This window comes from Mauremys mutica, chromosome 16, assembly GCF_020497125.1.
Source record: "Mauremys mutica isolate MM-2020 ecotype Southern chromosome 16, ASM2049712v1, whole genome shotgun sequence".
Classification (NCBI taxonomy): domain Eukaryota; kingdom Metazoa; phylum Chordata; order Testudines; family Geoemydidae; genus Mauremys; species Mauremys mutica.
Window position 1 is genome coordinate 8,655,947 of NC_059087.1, and position 27,285 is coordinate 8,683,231.

Sequence of the window (27,285 nt, forward strand, 5' to 3'; positions counted from 1 at the left end):
ATAACCTGTGCAGTGCAGGATTCCATTCTGGGATGTTTCATTCAGGAAGTGAAGATGAATGACAAGGCAAAAAAAATTATTTTGCTCTTTACTGCTCCTTTGTGATATACAACAATAGCCTTAAAGTTTACTGGAAGTGGTTTTTCTTTTTTTGCCTGTTTTTCCCATTAGAAGTAATAGGCTTTGATATCCTTCTTCATGCTGGAGGACTCCAGCAAGGTCTTAGGGGGGTTTGAATGGTGACATCATAATAGACTGTTACCTTAGACAGCTGGGCTAGTCTACACATCTACATGTCACTCAGGACTGAATAATCCACACGCTGCTGAGTGACATAGTTAAGCCAATCTAAGTCCCCAAATAGCCAACACTAGGTCAATGGAAGAATTCTTCAGTCCAGCTAGCTACTGCCTCTTGGGTAGGTCGATTAACTACAGTGATGGGACAACCCTTCCTGTCGCTATAGTAAGTTTTTTACGTTGAAGTGTTGCATTGGTGCAGCTGCAGCTGTGGCACTGTAGAGTTTTAAATGTAGACACAGCCTTAGACTCAACACCCCTTCCCTCTCAGTGGGAGCTTTAGCCTTGTGGGATGTCACCCTCCAGGTTCTTCAAGGATCTTGTCAAAACCCTTCAGTAAAATGAGGAATGTGGAAAACCAATATTCATGATACATCTTAATGTAAAGAACAAGGAAAAAAAGAACACTGTGCAAAAAGAACACTGCAAAATTCACCTCTGCAGAGCTCAAGCAAAAGGCCTTCATAAATCCCAGCTAAATCCTCAAAATAGGGGTTAAGTGGGGCTTAAATGGTGTGCAAGCTTTTTGCTGGATCTGTGCATAGGATGAATGTAATCTATTTCAACACATATGAATAAAGTTTCCACAATAAATGTTGAAAAGAGAGGGTTGTGCAGTTAAGGTTGTTCTTAAATACGGTTACTTATCTGCTGTTTCAGATTACACTTTTTATGCTGCTGTATGTTAACACATTATAGGTTTGCACCATCAGTGCTTACATATGCAAAACCTCCAGCTCTGCTGCATTTTAAATTGATCTTTTACTCTTTTTTTTTAATAGTTCCTACTGTGGATACAACACGCACTACATGGTTGTTAGAACAGATGGTAAAAATCAAACACCCTGTTGTTCTTGTTGGTGAATCTGGTACTTCTAAGACTGCAACTACACAAACATTTCTAAAAAACCTAAACCAAGACACTAATGTATGTATTCGTGGATTCTGTTCTGTTTATAAAACTTGTGTCTTCCTCTTTCTCATGTTGTATGTTGTTAAATAGTTGCATTTCACCCCAGAGGTGGCTGCATTTCAGTGGTGGGTGAAATAATACCTCCAGTTTAAAACCCGGATTCAACAACTGGATTTGCACTGGTAGGGCCCTGAGTCTGTGCACGGCTTCCTTGACTTTCATGAGGCTCCACTTGGTTGCACGGTTTTGATTGCCAGGTCCTAAGTATCTAAAATATTTTGGGATCCTTCAGGATCAAAGGCATTGAATTAATATAGTTATTCTTAAATAGAGATTCAGTTTTTTATAAGGTAAAAATGCGTTTATCAAATGATCATCTTGCGGTCTTACTGAACCCCCAAAATGATACCGGCTATATACTAAGTGAATAGCCAGACCAGAATGGTTTTCAATGTACAGCTGGTGTGCTATTTTTTTCATATTGTCAAACGTGAAGAACATTGTCTAAAAAATGCCATTTAAAATATTTTAAAAAACCATTTTGATCAAGTTTTTCTTCCTGTGTAGGTGCTGCTAATAATTAACTTTTCTTCTCGCACAACATCAATGGATATTCAGAGAAACTTGGAAGCAAATGTAGAGAAACGTACTAAGGATACTTATGGGCCCCCTATGGGAAAGCGCCTCCTGGTTTTCATGGATGATATGAACATGCCAAGGGTAAGCTGCCACCCTGTTTGCAGTATAACATAAGGAGATGATAGGCTGCATTCTTGTGGTCCATTAATGCACAAGTGCAACCGGGTTCATTATACATACTTGGACTTCAGCTTTGTATCTTCCAATTTCTAAGGTTTGGACCTCTGAGCGCCGTAAATATTTCATTGCTATTACAATATCATTCTTAAACTTTAAAAATGTATCTTTTTTTGGTGGATAGGCTGCCATCTCGGGGTCGCTCTATCTATAGTCAAACGAGGCAGCTGCCTAGGGCCCCCCCATGACAGAGGGGTGGCTGGGTCAAATTTGAGTGGCATTGTGACTGAGTGTGCAAGGTTGCAATGCCGCTCACCCAAATTTGGCCCAGCCACCCCTTCATCATGCCAGAGGGATGGCTGGGCCAAATCTGCTGCCCTAGGCTTATAAGAAGGGGAGCATCACACTGAAGTTTTGTCCATGGTGGCAGATTGCATTGAGTGGCCTCTTTTGTCATTAGGATCTTCCTTTCTTCTTGCGCTTAAAATTCCTGTGACACACTGACCCTCCCTCTGGTTGACATTGGCGGGACGTGACTTCCTTAGAACCCATCCATATCTCTCCAAAAGCTTGGCAGGGGTGTATGTGTATGTCACTCATCAGCAACATGAGGTGCTTTCCCCACTGGAAACAATCAGAATGACAATGAGTGCCCAAAGCCCTACAAAACGTCACTTAGATATGATAATGTTCTATTGAATATGGAGCCAATGATTTTCTGCTCAAAGTAGTTACAGGCGACTCAGACATGCTGTGACTGAAATATGTTGGCTCTTTCCTTTTTCACAAAGGTTGATGAATATGGCACACAGCAACCAATTGCCTTGTTGAAGTTGCTCTTGGAAAAAGGTTCCTTATATGACCGTGGTAAGGAGATGAATTGTAAGAGTCTTCGAGACCTTGGCTTTATTGCTGCCATGGGCAAAGCTGGAGGAGGTCGTAATGAAGTTGACCCTCGATTTGTTTCACTCTTCAGTGTTTTCAATGTACCTTTTCCTTCTGAGGCATCCTTGCATTTGATTTATGCCTCCATCCTGAAAGGTCACACTGAGGTAATTTGAATTGATTTAAAAGGCTTCATAGGATTGTTATTTTTAATTAGTTTTATCTTCCATGAAATTACAGAACTTGAAAGTGTTTCTTTTAATGATTTCCCCTCTTCCTGTTTGTGGCAAATCTTTTCCTTACAGCTTGGAGACTGTTATTATTGGGCACTCAGATAGTTACCTGGGTCTTCATTCAAGTTGGGAGAGCCTCATGCATCCAAGGGAAGAATTTGGCTCCAAATAGGGAATAACTTGCCTGGGAAGGCAAAGTGTTTTGAAGTCACAGCAAACAATAATGTCGCACTTCAGACTGGCAATATTGTTATCACTCTACTAAGAGATTTTGTTAGCCACCATGGTCCTCGTCCACAGACGCACTGAAATCGTTGGAGTCTTTCCATGGACTTCAATGTAGACTTTTGGATCAGGCCCCACGTTGCTGCTGACAGTTTTGCATATTATTTTCATTTCTCCACATTAATTATTCTGATTCATTTTAGAACCTTATACACTTTTCTCTTCTCCTTTCCCTCCTCTTTCTTCTCTCCTTGTAGTGGGCTTTTTAAATGTGTTTGTTGGTCTTCAAATAATATAAATACTAAAGTATTATTAAAATCAGAAAAGAAAACCCACCCTGAAATTCTCTATAAAGTAAGTGTTTTTTGTAGCTGCTCAAAGAATGTTGCTAGTAAAAAATTAGTAAAGAGTGATCACCTTGTGCTGAATTGATACATATTGGGCAATACACTTTTAAGCCGGAAGATAATTTGTAAATTGATGGTTTTCATAGCTGTCTGTAGCCAGTTACTGTAAATGCACAAAGATCTACAAAATATTGACTTGAAAAGAAACACAGAAAATTAAATACAATGCATTAAACTGCATCACTGAGCACATGAAATTGCAATTTTATATATGAGAATATTATTTATTATCCGTATTGTGGTAGTGACTAGGAGCACCAGTCATGGGACTAGAATCCCATTGTGCTAGGTGCGGTACAAACACAGAACAAAAAGATGGTCCCTGCACCAAAGAGTTTACAATCTAAATAATAAAATAGCTAGACTGAATGTCAGATGCACACGTTACATTATACACTGAATTTCTGAAGAACATTTTATCTTGCACTGACTTATTTTAAATCTATCAAGTAGGGGTAGAGAAGTAGGAAAGTGGAGTATGTTTGATGAAACACATTTCTCCTCGATCAGTCTCATGAAGAAGTCTTGCCTTTCTCGTGTTTGCAGATTTTTAATGACTCTGTAGCAGCGATCGCTGACAAGATGACGGTCTGTACTTTGGAACTTTATAAAGCGATTGTCCGGGATCTACCCCCAACTCCTTCCAAATTCCATTATATTTTTAATCTGCGTGATCTCTCCAGAGTCTACAATGGACTTGTTCTTACAACCCCAGAGCGGTAAGTGGAGAAAAAATGTTTAGAAATATTGACTTCAGTGGAACTACACGCATTTAGGAGTTGGCCCAGTGCGAGGCAGTTTTGCTATCTGGAAAACACCCACATGTAGCAGTCACATAAATAGGAGATAATAAGGGGTAGCTTTTCTCTTGCAGCTGAGCTGTGCTTTGCTCAGGACAGTTGGGCATCAGGGAGTCAGATACAGCTTCCTGATAGTAAGGGGGTGTCTGGACCATTCTCAGCTGTGGTGTGAGTTAGAGAGGTCTAGGAGTTTCTCTGATTTACTTCCAGCAGCATATAGTCCCTAAGAAACTGTATGCCATCTGAGGATCACTGTGCTCTGATACACCACCTTCTTTTCCTGACACACCCTCCATGCCATGGTAAGGGGGGGCACTTGGTCAGGGGTCTGTTCTGCCAGCTTTACCCCAGCGGAGAGTTCTTCGCTCTAGCATAATTCTCAGCTGTTCAGTTATGACCTGTTTAAGACTGACATTTAAGTCAACCCATGTCAATATGCCTTTGCCTATCTGTAATGGCATAGGTTATGGATGCTGTGTCAATACTTACTTTCAGCTACCCGGCTTCTGCTATGCTACACCTTTGATCTTCATTTTGATTGCAATGCCTTTTTCTTATTTCAGTCAAGTTGCATCCTATTGCTTTGAGTAAATTAATGGTTTATCTTGTTATCCGCCTGACCTCCAGGTTGCATAGTGCACGGCAGTGCTAATGAAGCCAGTAGCAAATGTCTGTAAAGCATCTTTGAATATCATTGACTCTTTTTTTCTTCCGTCCCATTAAGTGTTGTGGCCTTTTCTTTAATAATTAAGGGCCTGATTCAGCAGTCCAACACAGTTCAGCAAAGTACTTAAGCACAGAACTTTAGGCCTGTACTTCAGTCAGTGGGGTTTAAGCACATGCATGTGCTTAAGTGATTTGTTGACTAGGACAAATTGAAGCATATGATTAAATGTTTTGCTGAATTGGGACCTAAATGGGAACTTTTTATAGCCAAATTAACCAGTACTTTTTCCTGAACAGCATTGCTGAGAATGAAGGGTAAAAGTAAAAGTATTTGATTACTGAGGTTTTAATCAAATTAAATTGAGGATAAAATTAATCAGTGATTGGGCTATGTGAAAAGCTATGTAGATCTCTCTCTCTCTCTCTTTTTTTTTTTAGGTAGGTAAAAAAAGAACCAATGCATAGATGCAGTTGTCTCTGTTTTGCCTTTCATTGTAGATACATCACTTAGGGAAATAAAGAAGATTAGAAAATCCTGAATTATGAAATTGTTCCTGATGACAAACACTGTAAAATATGATCTCTGTAGATAAAGTTACTCTTTCCAGTGAAAAAGGAAACAGGTCCTGATTTGAATACAGCGCTATTAACCACATGACCTTATTTGTTGTGTCCACTGATTTGGTGCAGTCTGATACTTTAACTTCGATATAGGTTCCAAACAGTCACACAGATGGTGCGAGTCTGGAGAAATGAGTGCCTGAGAGTTTTCCATGACAGATTGATCAATGAAGTAGACAAGACACTGGTGAGTAACTTCTTCCATTTACTAGTAATCATTTATATTAATATGGGAATTAGTTTAAAATAGTAATGTTAACAACTGTTCCACTACAGTCTTGAAATCAAACTGCAGGCCTGATTCACCACTGCATCACTCCAGTTTTACACCAATGTAATTGATTTAAACATAGCCCACTGATGTAAAAACCATGAAAAAGGTTAGCAGCTGTCTACAAAAGAATAAGTGAACAAACCCACAGACGGCCAAAAGGTCATTTAATCTATGATTTTACTGTGATGTTAACAAACTTGTGGGCATTACAGGCATTAGATATATAAAACATAGCACTGGAATGCTGAATGAAGTGCTGCATGCGTGTTAGGCTTCTGCTGACTCCATGAACTATTCATGCATCTACAAGAGGTCATCCTAGATGATCTTCTGGCCTTAAACTCTGTGACTTTATGCTTCATTGGCATGGTTACCATCATCTCAATATTGCTCTACAGTATTGAGTCCTGAAGCTTACCAGTCCCAATCGTGAGTTTTACCTGATTAAGGGTTAGCATCAGGCCCTGAGATAAACTGGTGAAAATCAGTATTAAAAACTATGAAGTTAGGCAGGCAGCTATACACTGGCCCAATGGAAATTTTGTCTCTGCAAGGGCTGCAGGATGGAGAGCTCACAATTTCTTGTTTAATACCATAAAATATTTGGATAAGAAAAAACATTTTGATGTGCTAAATCTCCTTACACTTTGATATGTTTGCATCCAATTCTATATAATGTATGTGTATATAAATGCATTTATATTTATATGCATATGTGTGTGCTGTAAACAGTATGTGTCTACATAATGCATTACAAGAGTGAATGAACTCTTGGCGACACTGGTGGAATGACATCAGAACTAACTATAAGAGTGAAGGATGGTATGTGATTTTTACCAGAATAATGATAGTGTTTTTTATAGTGGGCATATTCTGCTCTCTGTTAAGCCTGTGCAGCTCACTGGCATCAGTAGTGTCTGGGCTGCTTGTATATACTGCATGGTTTTAGAGGATAAACTCACAATGCTAGTAGAGTCCAATTCGGCAGATATTGTATTTGTGCCAGTAGCTTCATTGAAATCAATCAAATAGCTCATGGGTAAGAGTTTGCAGGATCAGGCCCCGCTAGTGTTCCTGAATTCAGAACTCCTTGCATCATTTTACCTGTTTGCTCTGATACACTTCAAGGTACAAGAGCATATACAAGCCTTGATTCAAGAGCATTACAAAGATGATTTAGAGCAGGCCATGAGAGACCCTATTCTTTTTGGAGACTTCAGAATGGCACTGAATGAAGAGGAACCTCGTGTTTATGAAGACATCCAGGACTATGATGCAGCAAAAGCTCTCTTTCAGGTATAGTGCTTTAACCAACATCTGTGTCTGAGTCTGTCTGTATGAACTAATATGGTATAGCTATAAAAACCCATACTGGCCTGTGCCAACTGATTCGTACTAGCGGGGCTCAGGCTTGTGGGGCTGTTTAATTGCAATGTAGGCATTCGGGTTCAGGTTTGGAGCCTGGGCTCTAGAACCCTGTGAGGCAGGAGGTCCCAGAGCTCAGACTCCAGCCCAAATCCAAACATCTACAGCCTCTTAGCAAGCCCTCTGAGCCCCAGTCAGCTGGCACGGGCCAGCTTGGGTTTGTATTTGCAGTGTTGACATACCCATAGTTGACAACAGTTTGCCCTTTAGGTGGGTGATTATTAACATAGATGGATGGACTAGATGACCTCTCCAGGTTCCTCACAGGCCTACATTTCTATGATGCCATGCCACCTGTGGTACATTCAGGCTTCGACAATTTTCCGAACTAAAAGCTACAAAAAAGTAGTATTCACTTCATTTAATCTGCATGCGTTCTGACATTTAACTAAAACCTAAATTGGCGACATTCTGGGCTCACATGCAGTATGTAATTCAAGTTTTAAAAACATGATTTTTTTTTTAAGAGAAACAGAAAAGTCACATTTCAGTCTGAATGTTTCCCCCTTTTGTGACTAATAACAGCTGAGAGCACTCAAACTGAAAAGGATTAGAGAGAGAAAAGCATTTCCCCCAATTTTATCAGTTTGTTTACTTTGTGCGTGAGCGTGCTTTGCATATAGTCATTTTCACTCTTTCCTCATTGAGTTGTAGTTTCCCCTGCTGTTTGTGTGAGTCTTTCACATAGCAAAAGGGAAGAGAAAAACATTTTACAAATAGGAAAATACTGATTGTAAAGCAAGAAAAATTGGTAGGGGGATTCAAGAACAGGTGTAGGTAACTCAGTTTAACTCAATTTTGGATTAGATTTTAAACAGATTTATCCACGAGACTGAAACATTTCCAAAGTAAATAAATAGTGCCCATTTTTCATAATATTCCAGTGCAGGTTTTTGTTTGTTCTTTGTGTGAAGTAAACTTGTTTGGAACCATTAAAGTGTCTATTCACCCCTTGTTATGCTCATATAGTTTCCATTGGCAGTAGGTTTGGGTATGAAATAGTAGAAATCAGTGACCATCTACCTATTCCATGAGCTGAAGAAATCCCAAATGCTAAAATCTTTCTGATAATCTATTTTTTCTCAATGTCCTTTTGTGTAATAATGCTTCTAAATAAATTATTACATTACGTTTGTTTATTAACCTTTTCAGCATTTCCCATTTCTGTTGTTAACTGTCTAACAAATTGGCTTTACAGGAGATTCTTGAAGAGTACAATGAAGTTAATACGAAAATGAATCTGGTGCTTTTTGATGATGCTTTGGAGCATTTAACCCGCGTGCATCGCGTTATACGGATGGATCGTGGCCATGCCCTGCTCGTAGGAGTGGGAGGCTCAGGAAAACAGTCCCTGGCAAGACTGGCTGCATATACAGCTAGATGTGAGGTCTGTGGGATTGCACATTTTCACTGAAAGGGGTTGAGGACAGAAAAATGGCGGGTGGTCCCTAAATTGAGTAGAGCCTTGAAGGGGAGGTCACAGAAATTAAGCCTGATGCAGACAATGAAGGAAAATGAGTGAAATCAAAATCAGGATAATAGCTGCTCTCTGGAGAGATTAAAAGGGGTGAGGTGAGCATTCGGAGGCTCGAGATAGGAGGTCACAGTGATTTGGCATGGAAAATTATGAGGTCTTGAACCTGGGTTTTTGTGGTTGGGAGCAGAAAGTACAGGGTGGGTTTTGGAGATCTAAGTGAAAAATCAGTAGCCTTTAACTACTACTGTTGTTATTTATCTGTAGTGGAGTAGTTCTCGGAGGCACCAGCGAGGCCTCATTGTGCCCAGTGATGTACAAACATCTAAAGAAGAAGGTGGGGAAACAAAGGAGAGGGAGAAGTCCAAAATGATTTTGAGGTTCCAAGCCTGGAGGATTGTGGGAATGGAATAGTTTAAAGAGAATACAGAGCAGTAAATATTTTGTCACCATTTTACTTTCACATTATATGTTTACTAGTTATAGGACCAAACCAGAACCCTGGGGAAGTTGAGTTCCAGATTCAAAATCATGTTGTTGGCCCATCTCTACAATATTCTGTGTCTTTCAAGTGTATTTCTATGTTGCATTATTAGGTGTTTGAAATTGTTCTGAGTCGAGGATATGGAGAAAATAATTTCCGTGAAGACTTAAAAACATTGTATATAAAGCTTGGTATTGAGAACAAGTCGATGATTTTCCTGTTTACAGATGCCCATGTGGCAGAAGAAGGTTTTCTGGAACTCATCAACAATATGTTAACTTCAGGTGATGAAGGAAGATTGATTGCTAATCTGTAAATACTTGCAATGCACAATCAAAAATGCACCTTTGCTCGAGCCACCAGACAAATGTAGCTTTTAAATATTAATGTTTCCTATTCATACTGTGTCCTCTGATGCTGGAGTTCATGTTTCAGTCTGAGGGCAAAAACACTGTTTCTTTAAATATTGCCTGAAATAACCTTGGCTTTGGTTATAGCTTTTCTGCATCCCCACATGGCCATATACATATGCCTGGGTAGGGTTAGTGGGCTAGAATGGTTATTTTGCCCTGGCCATGGTGCTTGACCCAGAATTCTCAAACTGTTCCCTAATGGGGACTATATCTTAATAGAGATTGTCTCATGGACATCTTTGATCCCATTCACAATCCAGAGGGACACGCCCCCTCTCACTGGCAATTGAATAACATCCCCATGGAAACTACAGCAAGAGCTTGCATGGAAAAGTACATCTTAAGATGTATTTTTAGCATATTTTAATGCATTTAGCAGCTAAAATGAGGAGGAGAAAACACCATGTGACCATCCTCTTTCCATAGACCACCACCAAGTGCTCTGTGAACCACCAGTGCTCCACAGCCCCCAGTTTGAGAATCTCTATTACAAAGATCACACCTAGTCTCTTTCTTGTGTCCTCTTTCCTTGTCTCCCGTATGTGTGTGTGTGTCTCTGTGTCTGTCTGTTTGTTTGTCTAACCCTGTCCTGATGTCTGTCTGTATCAGCTGTTAAATACATAGAGTAGCCATTCGTTTGTGATAGTTAAAATGGGGATTGATTATTATATTCACTAGGTACATTTTATGTATAAATCTGATGCAGCATGCATTTTAATTTTTCATATGCATGTGATCAAAATAATTCTAAAATATATTTTATTTTACATTATTATAAACACTGATAAATTACTTAGCACCTATATGTTGTTTGCAATGGTGTTGTAGCCATGTTGGTCCCAGGATATCAGAGAGACAAGGTGGGGGAGGTAATATCTTTTATTGAACCAACTTCTGTTGGTGAAAAGACAAGCTTTCAAGGTACACAGACAGCTCTGTGTAAGCTCAACCCAACTCCTGCTGGTGAAAGAGACACTCTTTTGAGCTATGATTTTTATGTTTGAAACCTAAACAAAAAGGAAGTAATTATTCCTCACAACACCCTTGTAAGATGTGAAGGTGCCATGATTATTGCCCCCATTTTCTAGATAGGGAGACTGAAACACAGAGAGGTTAATTAAGTGATTTGGCCAGAGCTATTAAGAATAATTTTTGCTGAGCCAATTTTAGAAGTCAGGAATTTCCTGACTTCTGGGCCCATGCTCATTCCCTACGTCCTGCTGCCTCTTTGCCATACTGACAACTTTCTGTGACTCCTCTGTCTTTATGTGATAGGAATTGTACCAGCACTTTTTCCAGACGATGAAAAAGACTCCATACTCAGTCAGATTGGAGATGAAGCTATTAAAGCTGGAATGGGACCTGCTAAAGAAAGTGTCTGGCAGTATTTTGTAAATAAGAGTGCAAACAACCTTCACATTGTACTTGGGATGTCACCAGTTGGTGATACCCTGAGAACGCGGTGCAGAAATTTCCCAGGTCTGTATATTAAATCTAACACTTTAGTGTTTAGCCCCTGTGTACCTGTGGGATGCAGGTCTGCAGTTGTCTTTTATGTACAAATTCTCCAGTGGGTGTGTGCAGATATCTGAGAAACATGCAGTTAAACTGCATCAAGGCAAACATACACCATAGTGCATTTCATTATTAAGAACTTGCACAGTTACTTACCACACATAAGTGGAGATTATTGATTGACATTTACAAGGTCAGTTTATATTTGGGTCAGACAGTTAACAATCAGTTAATTAACTTCTTTGAGCCAGGAATGTACAGTAACTCTCGAATTGTCTCCATCCTGTGGTTTGGTATTTACAGAGAAAAGGGGGCTTGTGAGTGGCTGTGAAAATAAGAGAAGTTTTATTCCATCCCGTACTAAAGAACAATGCACTGAGCTAGAAGAAGGGAAGGGTAGGCTTGGATTGGATTGTTTTGGTGACAATATTCATTTGTTTTAAGGGCTTGTCAACAATACTGGTATTGACTGGTTCTTGCCCTGGCCCCCACAAGCCTTGTACGCAGTTGCCAAGTGCTTTTTAGGTAAGTAAAATGTCAGGGACTTTTAACCTTCAAACTCATGGTGTATCCAGTGGTATAAAGAAACACACTCCTTACTTTAAGATATTGTAAGGCTCTTTATTTGCTCTTACGATAAGGATGCTTCTTGGGTCTAAACTAACAGTGTAACAACTAAAAAAACATTCAAAAATGGTTACTGAGATATCATAGAATATCAGAGTTGGACAGGATCTCAGGAGGTCATCTAGTCCAACTCCCTGCTCAAAGCAGGACCAATCCCCAACTAAATCATCCCAGCCAGGGCTTTGTCAAGCCTGACCTTAAAAACCTCTAAGGAAGGAGATTCCACCACCCTCCTAGATAACCCATTCCTGTGCTTCACCACCCTTCTAGTGAAAAAGTTTTCCCTAATATCCAACATAAACCTCCCCCACTGCAACTTGATACCATTACTCCTTGTTCCGTCATCTGGTACCACTGAGAACAGTCTAGATCCATCCTCTTTGGAACCCTCTTTCAGGTAGCTGAAAGCAGCTATCAAATCTCTCCTCATTCTTATCTTCTGCAGACTAAATAATCCCAGTTCCCTCAGCCTCTCCTTATAAATCATGCGCTCCAGCCTTCTGATCATTTTTGTTGCCCTCTGCTGGACTCTTTCAAATTTTTTCACATCCTTCTTGTAGTGTGGGGCCCAAAACTGGACACAGTACTCCAGATGAGGCCTCACCAATGCTGAATAGAGGGGAATGATCATGTCCCTCGATCTGCTGGCAATGCTCCTACTTATACAGCCCAAAATGCCATTCGCCTTCTTGGCAACAAGGGCACACTGTTGACTCGTAAAAGCGCAGGTGTCTGAGCTGAGCGTTAGCTGCTTATAGTTGCTCAGACTGTATAAATCCTGACAGGTGTGAAATCCTCCCTTCTCAGACTCTAGGTTTTTTAATATGTCGCTTCCCCAAATATATTTTTATTTTTGCTAAAATTCAAATTGAAACAACAAAGCTAACAGGTCTGCATTTCCAAGAAGTTAGACCATCTTCTGGCTAGGAAAGTGAAATAAAGCATTCTCACAAACATTAGCAGGATGTTTGCAGTCCTCTGCACAAGGTTCAGTACCAATGAGCAGGTTTTCACTTCAAGACAGATCCCTTTCGGGGTTCTTAAATGAATGTGGTTTAGAGGTTGAGGCTGGGGTTTTGAGAAGCATGGAGCCTGGACTTGCTCTCTGGAGGCACTTAAGCCCTTCTGAAAATCCCACCCAGAGGCAGTAAAAAGTAACAGATGCACAAGGGATTACAGGAGCTGGCTGCAAGGAGAATGGAAAAGGACTTGAGAGCTTTAGTTATGAAACAGTATCACTCTCCCTCCCTCCTTGCTGCTAAGAAGGTAGACATCAAAGGTCTGATGTATCTAAACAGCTCTCAAGTAATTCCAGCTTCCCATAGGGGGGCCATAAGAAGTGTTTGATTCTTAAACTTGCACAGACCCTGGTTTTTAACCTCTGCAGATCTGGTTGTGTTGGTCTTGAACTGCAGTGGACTATTTGCTCTAATCTTACACTCTCACATCTACAACTTCTTGTCCTTTGTTGTTTAGATGGTGAGTTGAGTTAGGCTAGAAAAGAATTGATGGCTGGAAAATAGTACATTGTACTATAGTGCAAATACCTGAACTCAATCTGACAGTGGGTGCTTATATCCCAGACCCCACAAAACTCAAATTTGCGGCCTTCTTCAGAGGGTGTGGGGTGTGCGGGGAAAGAACATTTTTTTAAATATACTGGTAAAGTTAAGAGAGAACTCCCAAACCTAGAAGCAGCATGGTTTAGTGCTCTGAGCAGACCAGTTGTTAGGACTCCTGGGTTCTATTCTTAACTCTGCCACTGACTTTTCTTTGTCCTGGGGCAAGTCATTTAATTTCTCCGTGCCTTAGTTTCCCTAGCTGTAAAATGGGGATAAATGAAACTTAGCATCCTTTTAAATGGCTTTGAGATGTTTTATTTTTCATATCCTTTTTTCAGGGGAAAATCCACTGATCCCGTCAGAGCACACAGAGTTTGTGATTGAGCACATTGTCATGGTGCACGAATCTGTAGGGAATTTCAGTAAAAAATTTCTACAAAAGCTGAGACGCAGCAACTATGTTACACCAAAGAATTATCTTGATTTCATTAATACTTACTCAAAATTGCTGGAAGAGAAAAATCAGTTCATTTTAGGTAAGATTTTCTCTTTTTAAGACTGTATGTGATTGAAATGTTTTAAACAGACTCATTTCGCTTGGCAAATCTGTGCAAAAGCAATCAAATAAATACAACCCAGATACCCTCCAATGAATGTTACCTGAATAATGGGCTATTCCCTGAGTGACACTTTGTCTTTATCTGGACCCAAGCCTGAACAGCCTATCCAAACATCCCTGAGCTTTGGGAGAGTCTAGATATGGATTTGAACTTGGTATCTCAGACTCAGCTCAGGGTTTTATAAAGATGCCTGAGTGACATGTGCTTTGTTCCTCTTGGAATAGTTAGCTGTATTCTGATCAATACTGAAATGTGCCCAGTGCATTGAAATGTGGTTGACGTACAGTCAGAGCTGGTCTTCTGCAGAAGCACAGAAAATGTGCCACAGGAGAAGAGGGGACATGTTTCAGCCAAGTTCTGCAACTCCTGAGCCGATGCTCAGGGGGAAACTCTTGTGGGACTCCGTACCATTTTACACTCTCAACAAGAGGACTGACCAAGGAGCCTGGGCTCTTTGGAGCTCCATAATAACTTGTGACCCTGCAAAAAAGCAAGGGAGGCCTGCTGCAGTTTTAAGAAAAGGACTGATTTCTTTGCCTACAGAACAGGACACATTTTAAATAATGGTGTCTGTCACTGTAGGATAGCTCCATCAATCACTAATATTTCTCCCTCTTTTTCACTAAGCACAATGCAAACGTCTGGAAGGAGGATTAGCTAAACTGAAGGAAGCTACTGTTCAGCTGGATGAGCTAAATGAGAAACTTGCAGAGCAGAAGATTGTATTAGCTGAAAAATCAGCTGCCTGTGAGGCCTTGTTACAAGAGATAGCAACCAACACAGCAATAGGCAAGTATTTAAAGCTCCTGTCATCCCACAAGCTAAGCTGAGTTGGGCCAGGTGAGTATTAGGCTGGGAAATTCTTAAAGAACGCAGGTCTTGATGATTCAATAGGTGGTATTCTTGTTCTGTCTGTACTGACCTAAGGTCCCACCATGGTATCATTAATGGTCATAGTACTTAGCACAAGAGTAGGACTGTTGACCTTTGTTTTCTGACCAAATTCCAACCTGTACAATTGCAGTCTGTCCATAGTAATGTCCATTGCAGTGTTCTTCTTCACATCCCATCCCAAACTGTTGGGGAGCAAATTGTGAGAGAAGACAGTAGCAGCAAGGGGAGTTTTGTGAGCCAAAGGCATGGCAGGATGTGGGAAGGCAATGGAGTGAATGCGCCGGGGAGCAGAAGGGGATTTGTGAGCTGTTTCCCCTCTGAAAGAGGAGACACAAACAGGAAGAAGAAAGTAGGAAAGGAGACCGTGTTCTGTTGTTCTTAGCATTCCAGAACTTATCTGTGATGGGAAGAGTACTGTGAATAGCAGTGACCTAGCACCAAATGAGTTAATAGTGATCTAGACATAGTGGTAGTTTCTGATTTTAGGCCATGTGCACTTTTCCTGGTTTGTTAGCTAGATACAAATCTTAGTAAGCCATTTACTATATACTGCCTTTCGCACTTTTTAGCTGAGGAGAAGAAAAAATTGGCTGAAGAAAAAGCAGTGGAGATAGAAGAACAGAATAAGGTCATTGCTGTGGAAAAGAAGGATGCTGAGACGTCCCTGGCTGAGGCCATGCCTATTTTAGAAGCTGCTAAACTGGAGCTGCAGAAGCTTGACAAGTCTGATGTCACAGAGATTAGGTGATTAATTCTGATTTGTAATAGCATAAACTCTTAGAAATTCATGTCCATGGTCTAAGTACCTGACAAGCACTAGCACCCTCAGCCTCACACACCCCTGTGAGGTAAGGAGGCATGCTCATTCCTATTAGACAGATGTGGGGATTGAGGATAGAGAGGTCAAGGTCTCATAGGGAGTCTGAGGAAGAGCTTGGGGATCTCCAAGTCCTGTGGGTCAACCACAGGCCTGTCCTTCCTTCCAGGAAAGCAATATAATATTTGATGTCTTTCTAATTATTCTGTAATACATTTCTGCCGTCCTGAGTACTGCTGAAGTGTCTGTGGGGGACATTCGAGCAGTAGCTATCCTAGCCCTTTCACTCTGGAGTGGTGATTTTATTCTGCACTACATGTGGGATACACAGCTCTTGTGTTTCAAAGATGTTTGATGGTATGAATGTGTATTTCTCTTGTTATATACCTTCTTCTTTTTGTGTTTTAATAATAGCTCTGGTAAAGCTATACCCAAACTTCAGCTCCCCTCAAAATTCTGCCATTCCTGCTCCCTTCAGACTCTTCCAGTCCCTACCACACTTCTTGATCCTCCTCCTCCCACTAGGCCTCTAGACACTCTTCTTCCCTGTTCCCCTTGCAATGGGCAACTTGACCTTCCTCTTCCATTCAGTGGAGCTATGCTGATTTACACCAATGGCGCATCTGGCTGTAGTTACACCCCATTGCATTCCAGCAGGCCTGGAGCAGGCAGGGATGCAGGGCTCAGGAGTCAGTCAAGCAGGAGGGGTCCCATAGTAGCAGCCAGCCAGGGGTTTCTCAGATAACTTCTTGTTTCTTCCTGGTTTATATAGAGCTCCTCAGCCAATTAGGGGTGCAGGATGTTTCCCTTAGTTGGGAACTTCAGGGGTGGAGCCCTCTGCGAGTTAGCATGCACTGGTTCCTTTTCTCTGCTTGTTTTGGTGAACTGCTGGGTGTGGCCTGATGCTGCCTGTGGGTTCAAGGCCTGTCATCCCTCACAGTTTTTAAATAATGTTGAATAGGAAAGCATGCTTACAGTCAATACACCTAGTATGATAAAGACCTTTAAACAGGAGATAGATGAGTATCCAGAAGAAAATATTGTATGATGGGCTAGAACTGCCAATTCAAAGGAAAGATCAGAGTATCAGATTTTGATGGGTTTCTTCTTACCTTTCTGTCCTAAAAATCTCCTTTGTTCCCCTAGTAGATCACACTAGTTTAGCCAAGAGTCCTGAGGATTATTTCCAAAACCAGCTCAGTATGGCTGCTGCCAGTGTTCTGTCACTGTTACTGCAGGCTGATGCAGCTTTAAGCTCCACTAAAAACATGGCTAAGGGTTTTATTTCTCTGATGGTTGAACTCCTTTAGAAACCTTGAGGACGTTGTTGTATGAATGTAATATTAGTTTTTAGCCCTCTGTTTATAAATCTTTCCTTATTTGATTGGATTGTATTTCTCACTTGGATGAGGAGGTATCTTGGGGAATTGCTGTATTACAGCTCCCCCTGCACTAAATACCACTGGTTGGGAAAAAAGCTCTTCCAACAAGAGTTATGTATTTATAGCATCATGTACTTTGTCTCTTTCCCTTCCCCATGTTTATTTTCCAGATCCTTTGCTAAGCCTCCTAAACAGGTGCAGACTGTTTGTGAATGTATCCTCATAATGAGAGGATACAAAGAATTAAACTGGAAGATGGCCAAAGGAATGATGTCTGACCCAAATTTCCTGCGATCCCTAATGGAGATAGATTTTGATGGAATTACTCAGACCCAAGTTAAATCCGTCCGAGGTAAATTGTTCAGCTGAATGAATCAGGCACTTGGAATTGAATGTAGAGTTTTATTAATATTATTTCAGATGTTAGCTGCTATGCTGGATGCTCTCTTCTCTTTGGGTGAAATTCACCCTAGTGCCGAGGGCAAACGTGAGGGCTCTGCCCAACTTGCTTTGCACTGTTGGCTTAACCAGGACTTTCCTGGTACAAAGGCCTTGTGCTTGCTCTCTGCACAGGGTTATGCCCTAACTTGCATTGTAATCTTTTGTGACTTTTGCTTAGAGGAGGTTAGACATAAACTGAACAGTTGAGCAGGGCCTTTGTTTCTTTTTTAGTTTCTTTGAAAGTATAATTGTCACATAATCTTCACAATGAACGTTAAAGATACAACACAAGTGTGTCATGGAAAGGCAGTGGGCTTCAACTCAAACTAATCGGACCAAATTCTGCTCACGCTTACACCAGTGTAAATCCAGTGTAACTACACTGGAGTTACTCTGGGCAGTGAGAGGAGAATTTGGTCCTTTGATTGCCACTTAGCAAGCAAAGGGCTGGATCCTGAGAAATGCTGAGCAATCCCAGCGAAGTGCTGATCTCACTCAGCTTCCCTTGGAGTCTTCTGGTCTAAAGTCCTTGAATAGCTGAGAATATCTTGCTTGTTTTATTATTGTCCAGCAGCATAACCTTATACTGTACAGTTGTTTTGCACTGGTTATCACATCCTTGTTCCAATACATACCATAGAGCTAGTTGAGATTTGATTGACAAGGAAAGCTATTGCTCTTGTGATTTATGCATTGTGAGTAAACTGACTTGCTGTGTTTTTGTGTGTTAACATTTAGCTCTGTTAAAGAATCTTAACACGACATTTGAAGAAATGGAAGCTGTTAGCAGAGCAGGATTGGGAATGTTAAAATTTGTCGATGCAGTAATGAGCTACTGTGACGTAGCTAAGGAAATCAGGCCAAAGAGAGAAAAGGTACACTATGAAAATATGAACATAAAGGACTATGAAGAGTATTTGTTGCCACAAAAATAACACTTGGCAATTTTATGTACTGCAGTGTTTCTCCTCTTCAAAGTGTTAACAACCATGAAAGTGGTGTTTGCTAGAACCACTGTAATAGTAATACCTAGCTCTTATATAGTGCTTTTCCTCAGCAGACCTCAAAGCACTTTACAAAGCCAAGCTTGCAATTGCAAGCTGTTGTTTTAATTGTATTATAGGTCTGTGATATCAGTTTCTGTTTGCATTAACGCATGAAGTAAAAGGAAGAGTTTTGTAATGTGATATTGGGGGGAGGCGGGAAACGGGGATGAAAGTTATAGGTGCCTACTGAAAACTCACCTAAAATAATACACATGGCATTTGGGCATAGAGGGACTCAGTGGTATATCAAATCCATTTCTCTGGTTTAAGCAGGAAACATTTTTGTGGCCTGTTTAAAAAGGGCTAGCAGTGTAATTCTTTCATAAAATGAAAGTGTAAATCCTACCAATACTACTAGGAAACATCTCTGGTCACCAAGGAAGGTTTTCTGCTTGCCACTTGCCAGTGGGCAAGTGCATTTGTCAAGTCCTGGCTCTAAATGTTTTTTTAGGCCCTAATCCCTTTTTCCTTAGGCAGCCAGTACTCTTATGGATGTCAGTGAGACTGATCATGTGCTTACGTACCTGGCTAGATCAGGGCTAAGCGTTTTGTCTGTGTCAGGACTGCAGAATCAAACCATATGATGCATGTATGGGGTGAGAGGAGTTGGGTGAAAAACAGTGCCTATTTTTTCTTCTTATACTATTTATTACCAGATTGTCTGAAACATATATGAACTAGCTAATTGAAGGTTGAAAACCAATGATTTTGCACCAAAAAATAAAACTCCTCTTTCCTCTGACACAACACATAATGTCTTTCATAATGTAGGTGGCTAGATTGGAACGGAACTACTACTTAAGTAAACGTGATCTGGAAAAGATACAGACAGAGCTGGCGACTATTCAGAGGGAGCTCAAAGCTTTGGGAGACAAGTATGAAGCTGCAATAAGGGAAAAACAACAGTTACAAGAAGAAGCAGAGATCATGGAAAGGAGACTTATTGCTGCTGACAAGCTCATCTCTGGCTTGGGATCTGAAAATATAAGGTTAAGTCTAGTGCCAGAAGAGAGATTTTTTGCATTGAAATGTAAATTTAGAGACCATGCATAAAATTTTCAAAAGCACCTAAGTGATGTAGGAGTTTGTCCCGTTTTCAGAAGTGACTTAGGCACTTAGGAGCCTAAGTTTCAATGAAAGTCACATTTGAAAATGGGAATTAAAATCATAGAAGATTAGGATTGGAAGAGACCTCAGGAGGTCATCTAGTCCAACCCCCTGCTCAGAGCAGGACCAACACCAACTAAATCATCCCAGCCATGGCTTTGTCAAGCTGGGCCTTAAAAGCTTCTAAGGATGAAGATTCCACCGCCTCCCTTGGTGCTTTTGAAAATTGCACCCTGTGTGTTTTGTTTGTTTCTGTGAAACAACTAACATACTTTGGCTACTGAAAAATAATAAAAAAGAATAATATGATTTTTTTCAATCCAGAAGTCGCTACTGGGCATACTTGAGACTCACAGTTAATCTTTTAAACTGAAAAGAAAAAAGCAAAATGTAGCTGCAGTTAAGTACTGTTTAAAGGCATGATGCAAATCCACTTGTTTTAGATTAAAAGGAAGGAGGTTCCAGGTCAGATTGAACTTTCTGCTGCAATTACTGCTGTGATATGGTGGTTGATTGTAGGTGTGAGGCTCATCGCAATCTGAAGTGAAAACATGCGCAGTTTAGAAATGCTGCAGCTATTCTACACAAAATGGAGTTCTCTGACCCCTGCTGCAGAAAGGATCTCAAACTGACCCAGAATTCATTCATTTTCCTATCAGATGGACAAATGACTTAGAGGAGTTAAAAATGCGAAAAGTGAAGCTGCTAGGCGACTGTCTACTTTGCGCTGCTTTTCTGAGCTATGAAGGGGCGTTCAATTGGGATTTCCGTAATGAGATGATCTACCATGAGTGGCAAGAAGATATCCAATCACGAGAGATTCCTCTCAGCCAGCCTTTTAGATTGGAAAACCTCCTGACTGATGATGTAGAGATTAGCAGGTATGTGAAATCACTGAGCTTTAAAAAAGCAGCCGAGCTGCTATTTGTGTAGAGAGGGGTGGGAGTCACACAGTTTGTATCTGAATCTGGATCCAGGATTGGAGATTGTTGGGTTTCGAAGGGGCTGGGTTTGGCCCATCTCTGTTTGTGCACTGAATCACGGAAATCAGAAAAAAGCCATCAGCATACAATCGCCTCTGAAAATTGACTGTTTGAAAACAGGATCATCTTTCTCAATAGAGAATAATAATTTTATAGTCCTTTTCATCCGAGAATCTCAAAGTGCCCTGCAAAGAGATCTTCCCCCGTGTATTTGGAGTCCTGTCTGCTTACTCCAATGACAAAATTAAATTTGAACTACTTTTTACTCCTGTTAGCCAAGCATAACCAATACAGCTATTATCTAATCTTGACCCCTCTCCAGTACTAAATATACTGTATTCTGTTCACACTGATCAACAGAATTTTTAACAAAGTTCCAGTCTGGAGCTCTGTTCCTGCTCTCTGTTCCCCTTAGCTACCAGCTGAAGGCCCCTAAGTCCTATACCATGATTGGTGCTCTAGAAATACCGGATAGAGATTAGATAGCTAAGTGTAAGAGAGGTCAGAATGTCAATGCAGTGGGCTTTTACCGGGGTGAGCAATGGCTGACTTTGTAGAGTATAATCTTTATTATTTGTGATGCACAAACATCCCAGGAAGAATTTTCAGATCCCAAGGCTGGCAGTGAGACAAAACAGCTTTCTTCTTGTGAACTGAGCACCTGGATTCTAATAAATCATTATACTTTGCACATCTATAGCACTCAGTTTAGCTGGTACCACATGATGCCATTGAAAAATTTGTTTCACAAAGTAGATCCACACTATGAGTGGGCTGCAAAGACCAGTGGGAGTCCTTTCATTGACTTCGGTGGATTTGGGCCAGGCCTTGTCTTATTTTGACCATTTTCCAGCTAGTGCAGGATTATTCACCACGGCACATTAATTAGTGCTTTAGCCAGGCTAGTTATAAATAACTCAATGATGTTTTAATTGTTTCCCTTGGGAGTCTATTGTTCTGTCTACATGGCAAAAAGAGAGCCCGTGGCAGCAAGTCGCAGAGACCGTGTCTACAGACTCGGGCTCACGCTGTGGCACTAAAAATAGCTGAGCAGATGTTTGGGCTCGGGCTGGAGCTTGGGCTCTGAAACCCACTCCCCTCCCTGGGGTTCAGAGCCTGAGCCCAAACATCTGCATGGCTATTTTCAGCACTGTAGTGCAGTTCTGTAGACCCAGGCTCTGACTCGCTGCTGGGAGGTTGTTTTTGCCATGCAGACATGCCTCATCTCACAAGCTAATACACTGTATGTTCTGGGGTGTTGTAACAGAATGCTCCGTAGAATGGCAGTTTTACCCGTAAGTGAAGCACGCTGCTGTACCATAAAGAATAAAACACACAGCAATTTTTACTCTGTTTCCTCCCCAGGTGGGGCTCCCAAGGTTTGCCTCCAGATGAGCTCTCTGTGCAGAATGGCATTCTGACAACACGTGCTAGCCGATTCCCTTTGTGCATAGACCCCCAGCAGCAGGCATTAAATTGGATCAGAAGAAAAGAAGAAAAAAATAATCTGAGGGTGAAGCTAAATTTTCATTTTATTTTTATTGTTTTGAAAGATGCATAAATATCTGCCACTTGTCCAAGCCATCAGTTACTAGTGGAAATTGACAGTCGTGATGGTTGAACCTCAATAGGCTGGAAGTGCAGTTCCATTAAGCATCTAAAAATAAAGTCAATTATCCAAATGGATAGTGACCCTGCCCTGCATCCAGCCTGTGGAGGATTGAAGCAGGATATTTGAAACACCAGAAGCCAAGCTCCCATGTCAGAGACCTCCAATTTTGGGAACAAAGAATGCTGGGCTCCAGTTTCCTTCTACCCTCAGCAGGGGAGCAACAGCTTACATCATGCTTCTGTCTCTTTTAGTGCTGTGTGAACTTGGGAGACCATCGGCAGATGCCACCAAGACCCCCCCTTCTCCAGTGATAAAGCATGTTGTCAAAAATTCAGGAGTTCATCTGGAAGGGGTGTCTGTTTGGGGAGGTGAAATTCTGTTGTATCTAAGAACTATTTAGTCTTAATCTCCCTGGGACATGACTCTCCCATGATCCTCAATTCCCTCACTGTTCCAGTCCTCCAAGCTCATTCAAAACCACTGTTTTCCCCTCCTTGCTCCATTGCCTAGCCATCTGTACCCGTACCTACGTTCTGGTGGATTCCCAACAATGTGATGCTATTCCTGCGTGGCACCTGCAAACTTGCTTGAACTTTGGGCTTGCCTCATTACTCATGCTTTAAGGCGCATGACTTGCATCTCACATAGAGCCCCAGTGCTTGCAGGAACAGGATAGACAAAAGTTTAGGCCACATTGTGTTTAGGGGTGCCGTTGCAGCAGGAAAGAATTGTTTTCCAAGTAGACAGTTTTTCTCAGAGGATCAGAATCAAGAATGTGCTTTCTTTGGTCTCTCCCAATCTGGGTTATAGCATTTGTAGGATGAAAGGCAGAGATGCATAGACAAATAGCAAGCTTAATGAATACTGGCAATTATTGTAAAATAGAAATATTCAGTGAATTCAATATTAACTGTTTCCAAATCTTTCCATTTTTCTGTTCTCTTCCAGATGGCTTCCTTTAATGACCCTGATTTCCTTAAACAACTAGAAATGGCCATAAAGTATGGGAGTCCTTTCTTGTTCCATGACGTAGATGAATACATAGATCCTGTGATTGACAATGTCTTAGAAAAGAATATAAAAGTTACCCAGGGGCGAATATTTATCGTGCTGGGTGATAAGGAGGTAGACTATGACAATAACTTCAAATTGTACTTGAACACAAAGCTGTCTAACCCTAAATATTCCCCGTCGGTGTTTGGAAAAGCCATGGTTATCAACTATACAGGTGAGCAAATGCACGTTGTTAGGGGCAGAGTATTAACTGCATAGTAGTGCAAATGTCGGGCATAAACTAGGCTTAGATGAGCGATTGCACCAAAAAGCTGAGAGCCTTTCTCTTGTACCAGAAACCATAGCACATGAGTTCAATTGTAAAGTGCAAGTGTTTTCAGCCAGGGGATAGTGAGCCCAGCTACAGATTCATTAGCTTGAAATCAATGAATCCAGGCAGTTAACTCTGCGTTTTGTCTGGATTAAGTGCTGGTTGTGTCCCTCCACAAATCCAGGTATGGCCTGAATGAAAGGCAGATTCTGACACCCTTACTCATGTTGTCTGATACCTTTCTCCACGAGGCCCATTGACATCTCATGAGGCAAGCTGCTTCTCAGTAGCAGTAAGGGGGTCAAAATCTGGCCCTCAGTGAGTAAGAAAACAGAGAACAAGTGCTGTAAATAGTGGCTAGCCCTCTGATCACATCAGAAGAGGGGACATAAATGTCCTGGCTCTCTGGCAGTGGAATTTGCAGTACCTGTTAACTATGTATAATATTACAATGTATGTTATATTGTTTATACTCCCCCTTATATTCAGCCTCTAATAATACTGAGTCCTGCCTTGAGGCAGCGGACTGGACTAGAAGACCTCTTGAGGTTCCTTCCAGTCCTACGATTCTATGATTTAATGTTAAATTTTTCCACTTCCCGCTTAATCTAAAAGGAAACTAAACTACATGCTGCTTATTAGATGTGTCAGGTAAGAACCGATATAGAAGAACAACACTCAATGCTGTGAACTAAACCTGTCTTTTCGGCATAGAGTTATATAAGATCATATAGCCTGAAGGAACTATTTGACTATTTCTTGTGCTTTAAGAAAGATTGTGCTAAGGACATGGTTCTCCATTTTCCATCCATAGTTACACTAAAAGGCCTGGAGGATCAGCTGCTCAGTGTTATTGTGGGGTTTGAAAGAAGAGAGCTAGAAGAGCAGAGAGAACATCTCATCCAGGAAACCAGCGAGAACAAAAACTTGCTGAAAGATTTGGAAGACTCTCTCCTCCGGGAACTGGCCACTTCCACAGGAAACATGTTGGATAATGTGGACTTGGTGCACACTCTGGAGGAGACAAAAGCCAAAGCTACTGAGGTACCTATTAGAGCCTTATCTCACCGTTGTTCTACCTAAGAATCCCCGTCTTTCCTCTGGGATTTGTTTCATCCTCCTTTATTCCTTAAGTTAGAATGTAAGTTGAAAAGGAGCTGAGAGTTACATGGTGAGCAGGTGTCTATGAGAACTCCATACATGAACAGGTCTAGCACTTGTGCCCAGAGACAGAAATCTTAGTTCTTTAAGAATTTGCTTGCTCAGAGTTGCCCACCTGACCCAGGAATGTTTATCCATATTCAGAAGTACATTATCTTTAGGTATGGGGCCAGGCAGCATGGTATTTCCTGAGGAAATACCTTAATGTGCAGAAGTCTCAAAGTCAATCATGAGCCTATAAACCACCATCACTTTACAATGTTTTGCTTGATGTGATGGTGGTGAGTCAAAAGTTCTTCACCTGGAGCATGAATTCATGATGTAACATCATGACAAATTTCAGTGCCATGGGGAGGATTTTATTCCATCACCCAAATGGCAAGTCTTCAGAGAAGACTTCCTTATAATAGGGACCTTTAGTTAAAAAAAAAGTGAGTATGTATGTATGTATGTATGTATGTATGTATCTATCTATCTATCTATCTATGGTAACATCTTATTCCAACTCCAAAATAATCTTTGCATGATTTTATTAAAACTGAGGGTTAACTGAAATTTGTAAATCTTTTCCAGTATTTCTTACAAACATACAGTGCTCTGTAACACAGATATTCCAACTGTAAAACAGATATTCTGGAAGCTTAATAAACTGAATTAAAGCATTCTTGGAGAGGGAAAAGAATTTTTACTAATATGATTTTTTTTCTTTAAAACAGGCTACTTGAATTTTTAACTATTTAATGTGGGATTGTTTCAAGGAAATGGTCTTGATTCTGTGGCAGCAACTGGCTTTTGATGGCACACCTGCCAGTGGTCATAGGATTTTTTTATAAATGCTGATACTTGTTTACTGATTGATATATTTTTAAATCCTGGCAGAGTTGTTCATAACATTTCAAAATGCTGTTTCAATATTGTTTAGCTCAGCGTATCATTAACCATATAGTTCTGTGTAGTAGTTATATATATAGATAAACTTATTGCCTGGGATCCACATTTCTTGCTTGCTAGGTATCAGAGAAACTCAAGCTGGCTGAGAAGACGGCAGTGGACATTGACAAGCTGCGAGATGGCTACCGACCTGCTGCTAAGAGGGGTGCCATTTTGTTCTTTGTTTTGTCTGAAATGGCCCTTGTCAACACCATGTATCAATACTCCTTGGCCTCCTTCTTAGATGTGTTTGGGTTTTCACTTCGGAAATCCATGCCCAACTCAATTCTTCCAAAGAGGCTAAAAAATATCATGGATACATTGACATTCAACATCTATAACTATGGCTGCACAGGTTAGTGTGATTAAGCAATGAGATGGCATTGTGTATGTTTGAATGACTGTAATGGGCATGCCTTCGGTCAGCTGTGCAAAGCAATGTAATTTTGTGCTGTCAAAGGTAGTTCAACAAATATTGAATTCACTATTCACTGCTAATGCTTCTGCCTTCTCTACCCCTTCTTCCCTCATGTTGAGGTTGCGCCGAGATGCAGAGAAGTGCTGTATTCCATCCCCTGACATTTAAGAAGTGCTTCTACTTTTAATAAGCAATCAGTTACAAATAGCAGTGGTTCCAAACCAGAAACATGGATCTCAACCTCTCTCAGCTTTGGAGGGGAGATTGTTTGGAATCTGAAGCTAGATCTGGATGTGAATGTTGTAGCAGGCTCAAATCTTTACAGTGGGCTGAACCAAAATTCACCACCTTGAACTTTGTGGGGTGATCAGAGTCAAGATCTGGATCTGAAATTCGTCTGAGGCCCACATTTTTAAGAAGCAGACTGATGAGAATATTGTGTTCTCATTGCAGGCTTGTTTGAGAGACACAAGTTACTATTTTCCTTTAATATGACTATCAAGATAGAACAAGCTGATGGTAGAGTCCCACAAGAAGAACTGGACTTCTTTTTAAAAGGTAACTTAATACCTTCTAGTAGTTACATGCTCTTCTAGAATTAAAATTGAGATTTTGACTACATATATTTGACTATCAAAGTTAGCTGCTTAGTAAAATTTCCATAAGCGCCTAAGTCCCATTTACTTGGGACTTGGGCTCTTAAGTCATATAGATCCTAAAACTTAGCATACTGAGCCTGAGCCCCGAGGAATATTTTAAAATAGATGTTCAACAAAAAATACCTGGCATCTGTTCAACTAAAGACAAAGTAGTAGTTTGCTGACTTCTATTAACGGGTTATAGCACTGTTGTAACTGAAACAGTGGATCCTCAGCTGATGTAAATTGGCATCGCTTAGTTTCAGTCAATAGGCCTAGGCTGGTTTACACCAGTAGAGGATGTGATCCCTTGCATTTGTTTCCAGCTTGTTT

The 27,285-nt window shown here is 40.8% G+C and overlaps 1 protein-coding gene across 1 annotated transcript in view; it reads left to right on the top strand.

Moving 5' to 3' along the window:
* Positions 1-27,285, top strand: part of DNAH10 (dynein axonemal heavy chain 10) — a 92,973-nt gene that overhangs the window by 51,188 nt on the left and 14,500 nt on the right. Inside the window, exons 45-66 of the mRNA XM_044990254.1 lie at positions 1,082-1,227; positions 1,780-1,932; positions 2,760-3,020; positions 4,265-4,437; positions 5,899-5,992; positions 7,208-7,375; positions 8,703-8,891; positions 9,575-9,746; positions 11,151-11,354; positions 11,835-11,915; positions 13,918-14,115; positions 14,827-14,988; positions 15,663-15,837; positions 17,463-17,644; positions 18,472-18,608; positions 19,551-19,768; positions 20,546-20,767; positions 22,235-22,382; positions 23,430-23,709; positions 24,620-24,849; positions 25,978-26,251; positions 26,768-26,872. Coding sequence (XP_044846189.1) covers positions 1,082-1,227; positions 1,780-1,932; positions 2,760-3,020; positions 4,265-4,437; positions 5,899-5,992; positions 7,208-7,375; positions 8,703-8,891; positions 9,575-9,746; positions 11,151-11,354; positions 11,835-11,915; positions 13,918-14,115; positions 14,827-14,988; positions 15,663-15,837; positions 17,463-17,644; positions 18,472-18,608; positions 19,551-19,768; positions 20,546-20,767; positions 22,235-22,382; positions 23,430-23,709; positions 24,620-24,849; positions 25,978-26,251; positions 26,768-26,872 — 3,972 coding nt within the window. The remainder of the gene's footprint in view (positions 1-1,081; positions 1,228-1,779; positions 1,933-2,759; positions 3,021-4,264; positions 4,438-5,898; positions 5,993-7,207; positions 7,376-8,702; positions 8,892-9,574; positions 9,747-11,150; positions 11,355-11,834; positions 11,916-13,917; positions 14,116-14,826; positions 14,989-15,662; positions 15,838-17,462; positions 17,645-18,471; positions 18,609-19,550; positions 19,769-20,545; positions 20,768-22,234; positions 22,383-23,429; positions 23,710-24,619; positions 24,850-25,977; positions 26,252-26,767; positions 26,873-27,285) is intronic.